Here is a 15,212-nt window from a genome sequence, read left to right on the forward strand (position 1 = left end):
TCCATTCATTCATTGATGGACACTTGGGCTGCTTCCATAATTAAGCTATTGTAAATAATGCTGCAATAAACTTTGGGGTTTGTATATCTTTTTGAATTAGTTTTTTTCGAATTCTTTGGGTAAATACCCAATAGTGCAACTGCTGGATCATATGATAATTCTATCTTTAAATTTTTGAGAAACCTCCACACTGTCTTCCAGAGTGGCTGCACCAGTGTGCATTCCCACCAACAATGCATAAATATTCCTTTTTCTCCACATCCTCACCAACACTCACGTTGTCTCTTGTTCTTTTGATTTAAGCCATTCTGACAGGTGTGATGTAATATCTCATTGTGGTTTTGTTTTGCATTTCCCTGATGGTGAATGATGTTGAGTATGTTTTCATGTGTCTATTTACCATCTGTATGTCTTCTTTGGAGAAATGTTTGTTCATGTCTTCTGCCCATTTTTTAATTGGATTGTAGTTTTTTTACTGTTGAGTTGTATAAGTTCTTCATATACTTTGCAAACTAACCTTTACTGGATATGTCCTTTGTAAATCTCTTCTTCCATTCAGTAGGTTGTCTTTCAGTTTTGATTGTTTCCTTTGCTGGGCAGAAGCTTTTTATTTTGAAGTACTCCCAATAGTTTATTTTTGCTTTTGTTTCATTGCCTAAGGAGATATATTAGAGGTATATCTAGAAAAATGTTGCAAGGGCCAATGTCAGAGAAATTACCGCCTGTACTATCCTCCAGGATTTTTTATGATTTCAGGTCTCACATTTAGGTCTTTAATCCATTTTGAGTTTATCTTTGTGTGTGGTGTAAGAAATTGGTCCAGTTTCATTCTTTTGCATGTAGCTATTCGGTTTTCCCAACACCGTTTGTTGAAGAGACTTTTTCCCATAGCATATTCTTGCCTCCTTTCTTGAGGATTAATTGACCATATAATTGTGGGTTTGTTTCTGGGCTTTCTATTCTGTTCCATTGATCTATGTGTCTATTTGGGGGCCAGTACCATACTGTTTTGATTACTACAGTTTTGTAGTTTTGTAGTATAACTTGAATTGTGGTAACTTCACAAAACTTCAGCTTTGTTTTTCTTTTTCAAATTGCTGTGACTATTCAGGGTCTTCTGTGGTTCCATACAAATTTTGACCATCACTTTAAGTATACACCAATTCAAGTCCCTTAAAACTCTGTTGACTTCCTATTCATCTAATTAACATGCACTCCATTCCCCATAAAACTATATTAATAACTCTTAGCAAACTAGAGCTCTCTTACTTTGTGTCAGGCTGCTGTGGCACAAAGCCCTTAAGATTCTGACACAATTATAATCTCTTTTGTCTGGCTAAAAGGATCTACTAAGTCACACCTTAAATCTTTCTGAGGTCTCATCAAAGAGTCTTCCAGTCAAGATTTGATATTTACCCTAGGTTACTTCTTACTTTGAGAATCTTTTGCCTGCCAGAGACTGCTGAAGAAACAGTTCTATTTTTTAAAACAGAAATTACTGGACACCTTGTATTTCCTCTTAAGTTCTGCTTTAAGTTAATTTCTCTCTTCCTGTACCCTATAGAAAGCTATAAGAAGCCAATTAACAATGTCAATATTCTGCCTAGAAATCTCCTTGGCCAAATCCATAAATTTGTTAGGTACCGCTTCTATATGCCAAGTCCCTTCAGGTGACAGTTTCTCAAACTCTTTCAGTACCATGAAACATGGTCACCACTATTCCAGTCTCCAATAAGTTTCCTCACCACCTTTCTAGCTTCTAGTAATAGTTGTCTGCCATTTGTCCAACTTTTGCCAACAATTCCCTACCATTTTTCCAGCCTTCCACTGCCGTCCAGTCCCAAAACCAATACCATCTATTTTAGAATTTTGTTTTGGCAGCACCTCACTAATAATTTAGGTTACCTATTGTTTCATAACAAACCACTCCAAAACTGTGAGTCTTAAAAAAACAACCATTTATTTGCTCATAATCCCGCTACATAGGTTTCACTCAGAGGAGCAGATCCTCTGCCGATCTCTCCTGAGGCCATTCATGTGGCTGCAATCATCTGTGACTCAGAAAGGGCTGGAAAGGCCAAGATGGCCCTACCCACACATCAAGCACTTAACCGGTACTCCTTGGCCAGGATGCTTCACTTGTCCTCCAGTGTCCCCTCTAGCAGGACAGCCTGAGTTTCTTGCATGTTCAGAGTTCACAAGCACTGACCAAGTTCCTACTTGAGTAACATTTGTTGATGCCCAATTGGCTAAAGCAAGTCATATGGCCAGATTCAATGTGGGAGGAAACATGATTCATTGAGGAGCCATTACTGTAAAAATCTACACATTTCCCATTCTAAGTGAATGGCCCATTCTCTCAGCTGACACTCTATGCTTTCTGTTGGTCATTTTAAAAACTGCAGGTAGGGTGCCCAGGTGGCTCAGTCAATTAAGTGTCTGTCTTCGGCTTAGGTCATGATCTCAGGATCCTGGGATCACATCAGGTTCCCTGCTCAGTTGTGTGTCCTCTTCTCTCTTTTCTTCTGACCACCCCCCACCCCTGCTCATGCACTCGCTCTCTTTCTCTCTCTCTGTCTCAAATAAATAAATAAAATATTTTTTAAAACAAAATAAATAAAAACCGCAAAAGTGAAAGATCATTTATACTGTAAAAAAATAAAGATTAGCTGGCAAAATAAAAAACTGAACAAAAAATTAAAAGATAAACACTCTAAGCTATAAAGTATAAAGTAACAATATAAAATTAAAACTTGAAAGAATAAAAACAAAGTTTACAACTAGTAAGAAATATCAAAAATGAAAATTATAAATTGATATAACCATTGACACAGGGATTAGAAGCAATAAAATAAGCTAAAACTAGCATAAATATATGATGAATAATTTAATAGAAAAATGGATGGAGAATGAAAAATCTATTTTCTTAATATTTTATTTATTTGAGAGACAGACTGTGCAAGAGAGACAGCATGGGGGGGGGGGAGAGGGAGAGGGAGAAGCAGACTCCCTGCTGAGCATTGAGCCTGATCCAGGTAGACACCTAACCGAATGAGCCACTGAGGCATCCCATGAAAAATGCATTTTTAAAAGGTACTAAAAGTTAGAATTCAAAAGCTTAGCAAACCAAGACAATCCGGAGTTTTGAAGCAAAAATAGTTCCCATGTCTGGCAAATGCCCCAACAACTTTCTCTACCCAAGAGTTGGGCCTCTCTACAACACAAGGTTTCTCAACATATTTTTTATTAAGGCATAATTGAGACGTACGATTATATTAGTTTCAGATGTACAACACAGTGATTCAACACTTGTACATATTGCAAAATGATCACCCCAGTAAGTCTAGTTACCATCCATCACCATATATAGTTATGAAATTTTTTTTCAAACTTGAGTATTTACAGAGCTTGTCACAATGCAGATTCCAAGGTCTAGTAATAATTCCATTTTCATAGAACTGGGATAGGGCTCAGGAACCTCCATGAATAAGCACCCCAGGTGGTATTAATAGAAGTTTTAAGGATGACACTGTCAAAGGGCTTTCTCAGACCATGGGCCTCCTTATCCTTTGCATTGCACTTACTGCTTGAAGCCCTTAGGGCAAGCCCATATTTAAAATTTCAGACTCAAAAACTACCATCCTCCGTTCCCTTAGCTATAGCTCAATTTGAGCAGCTTCACCCTTTCAAGCCTCCCTCCAGCAATAAGGCAGCACTTTTCAAATTACAGGTCATGACCAATGAGTGAGTCATAGAATCAATTTAATGGGATGCAACCAGAATAGAAAATTATCAGAGGGCACTGCACATAATGATGATAATTAAGATTTTAGTATTGTTACATGAAACTTCTGTTTCAGTTGTGTGTGTGTATGTACAATGAAAAAGTATATTACTTAATGAGTCATAAGTAAAAAGGTTTGAAAACCTCTGCCATAAAGAATATGATGGATTCATCAAGAAGCTAAAAAGTTTTCAGGTGAAGAGTCAAGAAACACCCTCAAAGTCAAAGAAAAAAAAATTTAATGATGATAATTTCATTTCATCGTATTTCTGTAGGGTTTAATTATTCAGGCACTTCAATGCTTCAAAGAACAAATTTAATATGCATTTATTCAGCATCCCTCTGAATGGGTGGGTGTGAGGAGTATGGTCCTTTTCTTTTAGAAGCTTACAAAGTAGAGTTAGCATTAACCCATGAAATAAATAGAAGACTAGAGGATAATACAAAACATTTATAATCATAAGTTACATTTACAGTGCTATAGGATTTCAACTAGGTAAACGATGGAATTAGGGAAAGTTACATGACGAAGGTAGGACTTGAGTTTAGCCTTAAAGGGAGCATAAGATAAGAAAAAGCAGAGAGGAAAAGGTACAGTAATAAGTCTTATGACATAGACAAACAAGGCTAACTGCCTATAAAAAGAATCTCAAACACTTGGTGTATAACACAATAGTGAGTAGATTTACTATACCCAGTCATTCAGAAACCCAGGTTCTTCCTATTTTATAGATCCACCATCTCCTTTGGCCTCAGAGTCAGACCAAGCCTGGAAATGGCAATTTACTTTTTATCCTCTCTCCACTGGCCAGAACTCAGTCCCACTTTACTACTAGGCAAGGCAAATCATATAGCCTAGGACCAAAATGGAGTACCTCCACTCATTGCTAGTCCTTTCTCTTACAACTAAAATATCCCAAACATAGGACAAAGAACAAATGGAGGAAGACTCTGAAAGGTGGAAAGAAGACAGACTGGAGGCTAGGGACCTTAGGACTTAAGGAACCACGTAGTGGCAAGTTCCCTGGGTTTTCTTTTTGTTTCTCATATATCCTAGATAATGCGCTGAAGAAGCCTGCAACCAGGAGCCACTAACAGGCAGAACAAAAAAGCTTGAAGAAAAGCCACTTTCTAGCCATAGGGCCAGGAAAAGGATGCCCAAGTGGAATAGAAAACACTTCTTATAATACCCATCCTAATTCAACCAAACACCAAAGGAAACTCTGCCCTAACACCAGAGTGTTAGCAGGCTGAACAGGGCACTGGGGTTCCAGTCACATGCAGCATCAGTGAGACTGGGTACTTTCCCTTCACTTCCCCCAGTCCTGTAAGAAGAGGCAGAATGAGAATGCAGGGCGTGTTTGTCAGCATATACACTATCACCTACCCCAGGGTTAGTTTGGCAATTTCTTACAAATGAAACATAAATGTACCATACGACCTCGCGATTCCACTCCTAGCAGCACTATTCACAATAATGAAAATGTGGAAACAACCTAAATGTTCATCAACTGGTAAGCAGAAACAAAATGGAAAAAAAATCCATACAATGGAATTCTTTTTGGTAATAAAAAAAAAACTATTGATATATGGTACAGCATGGATAAACCTCAAAACACATTACGGTAAGTCAAAGAAGCAAGACACAAAAGACCACATATTGAATGGTTCTATTCGCAGAGAACGCCCAGAAAAGGCATAAGTTAAAGTAAGAATCAACTTCAAATAGACACAAGGGGTCATTTTGGGGAGATGGAAATGTTCTAAAAGGTGATGATCATACAACTCCATAAATTTATTAACAATTAACAATCACTCACCATGAATATATTTGCAAAGGACACTACAGATAAAGGACTGGTATCCAAGATCTACAAAGAACTTCTCAAACTCAATACACGAGAAACAAATAAACAAATCATAAAATGGGCAGAAGATATGAACAGACACTTTTCCAATGAAGACATACAAATGGCTAACAGACACATGAAAAAATGTTCAAAATCATTAGCCATCAGGGAAATTCAAATCAAAACCACACTGAGATACCACCTTACGCCAGTTAGAATGGCAAAGATAGACAAGGCAAGAAACAACAATTGTTGGAGAGGATGTGGAGAAAGGGGATCCCTCCTACATTGTTGGTGGGAATGCAAGTTGGTACAGCCACTCTGGAAAACAGTGTGGAGGTCCCTTAAAAAGTTAAAAATTGAACTACCCTATGACCCAGCCATTGCACTACTGGGTGTTTACCCCAAAGATACAGACGTAGTAAAGAGAAGGGCCATATGCACCCCAATGTTCATAGCTGCATTGTCCACAATAGCCAAATCATGGAAGGAGCCGAGATGCCCTTCAACAGATGACTGGATTAAGAAGCTGTGGTCCATATATACAATGGAATATTACTCAGCTATCAGAAAGAACGAATTCTCAACATTTGCTGCAACATGGACGGCACTGGAGGAGATAATGCTAAGTGAAATAAGTCAAGCAGAGAAAGACAATTATCATATGATTTCTCTCATCTATGGAACATAAGAACTAGGATGATCGGTAGGGGAAGAAAGGGATAAAGAAAAGGGGGGTAATCAGAAGGGGGAATGAAACATGAGAGACTATGGACTATGAGAAACAAACTGAAGACTTCAGAGGGAAGGGGGTGGGGGAATGGGATAGACTGGTGATGGGTAGTAAGGAGGGCACGTATTGCATGGTGCACTGGGTGCTATACGCAACTAATGAAGCATCAAAACTTTACATCGGAATCTGGGGATGTACTGTATGGTGATTAACATAATATAATAAAATAAAATTAAAAAAAAAAAACAATCACTCACCATGGATAAATCCAATGGTATATAAGTTATTCCTCAATAAAACTGTTTTTTAAAAAGTAGACAGAACTACCACGTTACCCATCATCTAGGATCCACAATTATGAACTCATGGCCAATCTTGTTTCATCTATAACACCACTTCACTCTTCCTCCTCCCATATTACTATAAAGTAAATCTCAGCTATTATACATTTCATTGCAAATTTTTTGTGATGAATACTATAGAAGATTTTTCAAACTAACCACAATACAGTTTTTATACCTTAAAAAATACATTAAAACGCAAGCGATAAAAATGGTACTTTGGCCATTTTAAACAATCTTTCGTTGTTTTCTCATATTTTCAGTTTTGTCTTTTATTTCTTTAAACATACCACATTTAGCAGCTGATAGTTCTAATACCTAGTCTTTAAGGTCTGATTCTGCCAAAGGATGTTACAGACTCTCACTTATAATAGTGGTCACTCCCTTGTGTGATATTTTTACTGTGAGATCCTGTTCATCAAACTTTCTATGTGCCCATGAGGATTGGTGATAGCTCCCACCAGGTGCCTGAGGTAGCACTAAACCCAAGTCCAAAGTGAATGACAATCTCAATTTAGGGTGTTTCAACTGCAGTGAAGGTGAATTCAAACCTCAGTCCCACATTAGGGCTTTTCTCCTCTACTCAGAGCTGAGAAAATTTTTCTTGCAGAATAGATTTTGGTTTTAGTGTATGCATTCCCTAAAGATGTGTCTCCTCCATGGTCCTGAATTTATTCAGAATTTCTGTTCCACCTCCCTACCCTGTATGAGCCCAGGGCCTTGTCTTCTGATCCCCATGTGACTAGTAAAACAAAAAACTCTGAGTTACCAGTAATTGACAAATGTCCATAGGACAGCTGCTGGCTTCAAAGCATACTACTACTCTGGAAATGTATTCCCCCTTATTTGTGATCTCAGATCATTTCCCCTACCTCCCTGCAAGGTCACTATGCATTTTTAAAGATTTTTCATGTTTTATTTATACCTTTTTATGAGTTTTACATTGGAAATATTTTCTAGTATCTACTCTGCTGTATTTCCAAAAAGTGAAATCTGATTCCTTCTTTTAAGAAGTCTAATGAAGTTTATAATCTTCAGTTTAGAATAGGGCATCTTCCATCAACCTCAGTTTCAAAGTTTGAAATCTTTCATCTCCCACCATAACATTAATTTCTATCTTTGTTTAAAACCCAAATGTACTACAGAATCATCCCCAAATTAAATAACTTACCAATCACACCACTGCATAAGCAAAAATGAAATGGAACAAAATATATCTGTGAGCAGTATTATAGGGAGGCATTACACAATAGTGATAAAGCACAACTTTTATTAGTTATCACTTAGTAAAATGGAAAGCATTACCAGAGTTAGTTGGAGTCAGTTCTGAAACTTGATGGCTGTGTGAGCTTAGGTAAATTATCTCAAATGTTCGGCCTGTGTTTTTAAATGTAAAGTTTAGAACTCGAGTTAATATACCATAATGTACCAAAAGTTCTAGCCATGGGAATCTGAATAAAGTATTAAATTTTAATTTTAATTTACATAAATTTATAATAATTTAATTGTATTTAAATATTTAATTATAATTAAATTATGTAAAAGAAAAGCATTAATATGCCAATCAGCAATGATCATGACTCAAAAGAGTATCAAAAACCTTATTAAAGGGGCATGGTATACACAACTTAAATGGTTCAATAGCAATGTTTTTCTGTGTGTATGTACATGTACATATGTATGTGTGTGTATACAGAGAGACACAAATACCTATGGAAAAGAAGTAAAGGGAGAGAGAGAAGGAGAAGGAAGGAAAAAGAAAAGGGAAGAAAATAAAGGTGGCAAAATACCGAAAAGTGATGAATCTGTGTAGAGAACCCATGGGAGTTTTCTGTACTACTCTTACAACTTTTCTGTGAGTCTAAAATTACTTCAACATCTTTTTTAAAAGTGTTATGAAGTCAGCATTTAAATAACAGATATAACCCTGGCTACATAAAACAGAAGCATGCTGTTCTTCTATCATGGGAAGTAAAGAAAATCCATGAAGGGACATTATAAAGTTATCACTCACCAACTGCTTCGGTTTCACATATGTTTGTTGCTATAAATACAAACTGATCTATTGAATTCTCTATTAATGACAGGTTGCAGAACTACATAAAAATGTATAACATCCTGAGGGGTAAACACCTTAGGTGAGATTTTTGAGCCAAAGGTAATTTGGGAAGAAAGTTCACACATAAGCTGAGAAAGCATTCCAACATTAACTCCTGGCTTCCTCCAAAGTCAGCCACAGACGACCAAGGGGAGTAAGAACACAGAGCATTCGGCATCACAGGAAATGTGTGCCCGGTGGTTCCCAGCATCTTGGAAGTGCAAATTCAGCAGGTAACATAAAACTCCCTAACTCTACAATAAATTCTGGCACATAAATCACAATATTATCTCTTTCCTTAAGAGTTTATATTTGTATCTAGCTTCTCAGAGTGTCAAAATAATAGTTATAACCAATGATAACTATTGAATATTAAGCCCTCTATAGGTTTAAAATTTTAATAAAATAAAATAAATAAATGTGACAAGGAGAGAGTGTAAGCCTCTTCGCTTGCTTTTTTGACAGAACTTTTAATTTTAAACTCAACAGGAAACTCAGATAATGACTGCGAAGAACCAAGAAGGAGTCTAAGATGTTTATTACAAACCAGTTTCTTCGGGATCATTTGCAGGTAGCTGAAAGTCAAGACCATTTTAAACCAATGAAAGTGTGCTGTTGATTAGTAAATACCCCAGTGCTGATTAAACTCTATTTTCCCTCCCATTCTCTTTCTAATTTATTCTGCATAAATCTTTCTCTGAAGTCTGAACTAGAGAGATAGTATTACGGAGTAATATTTTCCAGTATTTTCCCCTCTGGCTATGCCAATTGGAAAAAAGAAGATGGTATACTATACAAAAATTCTGTAGCAATTGCAACAAAAACAGGACAATGATGCCTACAATTATTTCTTTCGCTTACTTCTTAAAGTCTTAAATCTTAATTTTAAATGTAGAAGGCATACACCTTTTATAAAAGCCAGTGACCCTGCTACAGGCATTCTCACTCAAATAAAATCTAAAACTTTGGTGTGAGGTCATTAAACTATTCCTAGGGCACCTTTTTTACTCTAAAAGCCTCAGTAAGTGATTGAACTTCTAATCAGAATAATTGCATTCCACCAACATAAATTCGCTCTGTAGTTTCAACTGTATGCAGTATCAGTCTTCATTTCCTGAGTTAAATTAATGTTGAGTAATGCAGTGCTTCTTTAAAAAAAAAAAAAAAGTGCATCTACTTTCATAGTAACCTTTCAGCAACTAGTAGAAGTGATTCATGTGCACTAGAGGGGAATAGGTCAGTATGAATAATCATTAACCAGCAATTTCTGCCAGCATTCCCTGTGTGCAGAGCATTGTAAAAGGTATATCTCTTCCAATAAAATGGATATATCTAAACACCTTTACTTAAAAATCAAATGTTTGATAAACTGAATCCTATTTCCCACTGAATTATGTCATTATATCATTAAAAACTTTATTTTCATTTATGACTTACCTTCAACTAGCTGTGAGTCCTTATGTTTGATCACCTCTATCCTTCTAGTCAGATACCAAATAAATTATAAATTAATACTGAAAAACCTATCTACTCCATAGTGTTTAAAAAGTAAAGATTTCTTGTAAGAGGGAATCCTGGAAACAAGCTTCTCCTATTAATCCCAAGCCAGCAGAATTCTAAAAAGACGTAAGAAACAGTTCTCATGCAAATTTGCTATCAAAGTGAATTTCCAGTGTTGCTATAACAGCGTTTATTCAATACACTCCAAAAGACTGGTATTACATATCTCTTTAATGAAATTTGATCTTTCAGTCCTTGGATTTTTTTAAATAACATGTCTACAGGTTGCAGAGTGACCTTTAAGAAAAGCCACTCTAAAGTGATGATCCAAGTGGCCCTGGATGACTTCCAAATTAAAGACATCTAAAATGGATCAACCCATACCATTGACTCAAAATTTCAATCTATTCCAATTTTGTCAGTCTTTGACTCCAAAGACTAGGGTCATTGTAGGTAGACTCAAAGGTGAAAAACAACTTTTAGATTACCTCTGAAGTCAACCAAATATCGCTGGAGTCATAGTGGTTGTGGTAGGTGTACTCAGCTACTCACTATTCTTCCTTCCTTCCTCACTTTGCCATGACTCCCCCATCTCACTGACTTTGGGTTTTGACATGTGACTGACTTTGACCAATGGAAGATGAACACAACAGTGGAAGTTCTGAACTGAGGCTTCAAGAGGTTCCGAGTGTTTCTATTCACCCTCTGGAATCCTGCTATCACCCATGAAAACATACCCCAAGCAGCCATGGCTCTTCCAGTATAGGTCCCACAGTGAAAGATACATGAAGCGGACTGAACCAAACCCATTGTCCAGAGTGACTACAGTTAATCTACTGACCCATGAGCAGGAAGTAATGATCTGAATGCAAGCAATTGAAATCATAGGGTAGTTTATTGCTATAGTAGAAGTTAATATCATGACCAACAATAAAAAGGGCTCAAGGTATTATTCTCTGGTACCACTTTATTCCAAATTAAAACTTCCAGGTCCATGCTCTAAAATAGTATGCTAAAGCAAACTGGTTTTCATTTCTGGATGTACCAGGCACTGGCCAAATATGTCTGACAGCTTGATATCTTCTTGTCTGAAAATGTATCCATTATTCAGGATTAATAACCTTGAACCTCTTCTACTAAAGTAAAGGTACATTGTAGATAGAATTCCTACCTGATTCGCCATCCCCCTACAGCACCTAAAATGGTGTTTCACACTTCCTAGCCATTTCATAAATGACTCCCTATTATAACTCAAAGTTACCACTGTTTTTCATTATTGTCCATATCTCAAAATGACCTCCCGAGTCACAAAATGATTCATATATTTGAAATGACAGAAATGACTAGATAGGATCTTTCCACCTGAATACACAGGTTTTCTAAAGCACTACAAAATGAATGATTCTCAGGACTGGCAACCTACAACAACATGAATTCCTTCTAAATGGCACAGGTTCCTTCAATGAATACTGAGATGTAGAATGACATAGCTCATGGTGCTACACAGACACATGCCAAAGAGATGTGTCAGCATTCAAGGGAGGTCTCACAAGGGGGCCTAGCCACGCCTTCAGGGGAGCACATTTCTGTCTTGAGTCTCTTTCACACTGGTCCTCTGTGCCACTCTGCCGCCTGCTCATTGTACCAGTTGTCTCATTTTCTCCATCATTCTCTATTACCCAACCAATCTAGATTGCTTTCTTTCCTCTTCTTCTCCTTTCTTCTTTTTATTTCTTGCCACTTGCTTTTTCTACCTTTCTCTCATACTTCTAAGCCTGGTACAAGAAGGCATCATCACACATCCAGAAAACTCCCTTCCTTCACAATAGATCAACCAACTGCCAAATACCAGATATAATTCTCAGCCCTCAGAGTCAATAAAAGCAGGTGTGTTCCTTGCAGGATGCTCAGGGACTTCCAGAGACGTCCACACACTCTGCTAGCTATTTTAGTACTTGTGTCATTAGAGAAATTGGAAGACAAGAATTTTTTTCAAATTTTTGGTCAAAAATTCTGCTGAACCGCAAGGTCTAAACATGTTCAGTTCATCAAAGCTGTACAATAGCAAAGATGTCTTCCAAAATGCTTACTTAATTAATCACTATATCCCATTATTACAATTTCTGCTCCTAAATAATTTTAATTATGATTTAGTAATATCTAATGAAATTATAAATAAATTCTCTATTATACTTAGAAGGAGTTAAAAAAATCCTAAAATACATACCCAACTGTAATAAACATACATCTTTATTTTCTTCCCAGAATATCCTTTCCTCTTTAATTCTGAAAATAGCATACCCTCTCTTCTGGGAAATGTCACCCCTACCTTACCCTGAAGGCTGAAAGCCCATGGAACAATGTGATTCAAATATATACCGTCATTTTCCTACCAAGCCTAGCCACAGGTTAGGGGTGTGTACCTGTCCAAAGCTGGGCCAATCATGGCACCCTAACCCACTGGCCAAAGTTGATCTATACTTATATAGACAAGGGCACGTGATTGAAACAATTAATCACAGTCCTTTCCCAAGATCTTTCGAAGTGAAATTAAGGCAAGAAGAGAGATCTCTCTCAAGTGGTGATGAAATGGGGCATCTTAAAGCATGAGAGCTGCCAGCAGCCATGTGCCCTGCATGGTGAAGAAAACCGGTCTGAGAGAACAAAGCCAAGATACAGACAGAAACAGAAGGCAGAAACACAGAAGACGGAGCACCCTGCAGCGTCCAAATCCCCAGTTCCAGTTGTCCCTGATGATTGTCACACTTCTGCCTTCCTCCTGGGTACATAATAAGCTTTCCAATAAACTCTCCTGTATATCTAACTCAATTCAAGCTGTTTTCCTGTAATCAGTAGCCAAGGAAATTCTACATAATATACCAAACAAACTACAAGGTAACAAATTTGATTCCTTGGGAGTAGGGTCCAGGAACACTGTAAGAAATGTATCTGCAGCAAAAAATCTGAGTTAACAGACTGGCATTTAAGAATGACACTATTTAACACGTTCTTCACTGCCTTCTTAACTGGGCATAAGCCATGTCTTTTCATAAGACATTCATTTTTCTTATCTTTTTTAATGCATTCCCTCTTAGCACAAGCCATGAACATAGATGTTCAGTGGGCGTATATTGGGCTAAAACATGAAAATTAGGACACTGTGGTTGCCATACAATCCTCTGGAATATCATTAGATCCAAGGTAAGAAGGCTTTGTGTTCTGCAAAAATCTACCTCGGAATAGTAATGGTTGTAGAACTATAGCAAAACAGCACTCACCACTAGAACTCAGGAAGAGATCTGATTTTCAATACAATAATTATATTTAAAAAAGCAAACTCATTCTAACTCCTCAAAGCTGATACTTATGCCCTTACCTAGTTCTGACTAAAACAAAAAGAAAAAATAAAACGGTTATTCTTTATATAACTTTAAGCTCTTACAAGCTTACGTATTCTTTTACTTATTTGTTTTATACAGCTATTTAGCACAATGTGAACTTAATACATTCTCATAATGGAAGAAAACAAATCATATCACAAAATGCAAATTCTTTTTAATTACATAAACTTACACGGCTAGGTTCTAGTCATCAACTTTAGAACAACAAAGTCTTCTCTAAGTTATTCCAGAAGACTATTTGCATATGAGATTTAGAAATCTCCATGGCAAAATTCTTCCAATGTAAACTGCATTTAATCTTTTTAATCAGCAATATGCTTAGATAACACACCCAGAATATCTGGACCAGTGCTCTAGACTTTTCTACCTACTAAAAGTGTATATGTTTATACACATATGCATACATACATATAATACATGAATACATATGTGTATTTATGTATATATATATACACACACGTGTGTATGTATATATATAGTATATATATATTTTATATGTATATACATATTTTGGGTGTGTGTATGCTCATATATATACGTGCTGATATAAATATACAGACATTGAGATAGATAGATATAGTGTGTATATATATATATAAAACACATATGTTACATATATATAGTTACTAATATACATATATATGCACACACACAGTACCTGAATTTGACCCAAACCCATCCTGCAACACACTAATACTTTGGTCTTAAAAGGATTTTCAAGTGTGTATTCAAATGCAGATAATTAAAATATCTTAAAATCCCAGGCCATATCCATAGAAAATGGTGTCATTTAGTAAAATTTCCTTAGACTCTCTACTTACTATCCTAAAATAAATAAAATAAAAACTAAAAAAAAAACCTACATAAAGAACTATTTGATAATTATGTTTATTCGCCTCTACCCTGTTTATTATATGACCGCATTATAAGACATTTTTAAAAAATTTTGGAAAGTTAAATTTCAAGCCAAAGCCTTTTTAAAACTTTTCAGGTCCCAGCATAGAAATAATATACAGAAATCCCACTGCTAGTACATGAGAAACCATGAAGCATATGCAATAAAGAACAAAGCCACATTCGTTTTTACCTGCATTGATGCTCCCTCCACTCTTGCCACACAGGCCACCCGGTCCAGGAAAGTCACTGCCACGGGCACCGCCACAAAAAAGCCTTTACAGAAGGCCTTGGCATATCTTCTCACCCAGCCTTGTGACTGTGCCATACCTGCAAACACAAAGAAAACAAGTGCAAAGTTAGCCTCAAGAAAGGTAAGAAAGAAAAAACAACCAGCATAGGAAAAGTAAGAGTTAAGGAAAAACCACCTCATCTCTTAATATATTTCACACTCATCCCTATAAGCAGTGGAATAAATTTGACTTAAATCCCAAAGGCAAATACACTAACTCAAGTTAACTTTTCAGTAACTGAGGTCCACTTGATAACCTCAGTGGAAACTTTCTCTTCACAAAGCAGTAAGCTAGAAAACAAATCGGTATTCCAAAAGT

General features: G+C 36.6%; 1 protein-coding gene across 6 annotated transcripts in view; it reads right to left on the minus strand.

Annotated features, from left to right (window-relative positions):
* IMMP2L (inner mitochondrial membrane peptidase subunit 2) overlaps positions 1–15,212 on the minus strand; it is an 816,344-nt gene that overhangs the window by 763,198 nt on the left and 37,934 nt on the right. For all 6 annotated transcript variants that reach the window (XM_034670716.1, XM_034670690.1, XM_034670699.1 and 3 more), the window contains exon 3: positions 14,795–14,931. In XM_034670716.1, the coding sequence (XP_034526607.1) occupies positions 14,795–14,929 (135 nt within the window). In that variant the 5' untranslated portion in view covers positions 14,930–14,931. The remainder of the gene's footprint in view (positions 1–14,794; positions 14,932–15,212) is intronic.

This window comes from Ailuropoda melanoleuca, chromosome 1, assembly GCF_002007445.2.
Source record: "Ailuropoda melanoleuca isolate Jingjing chromosome 1, ASM200744v2, whole genome shotgun sequence".
Classification (NCBI taxonomy): domain Eukaryota; kingdom Metazoa; phylum Chordata; class Mammalia; order Carnivora; family Ursidae; genus Ailuropoda; species Ailuropoda melanoleuca.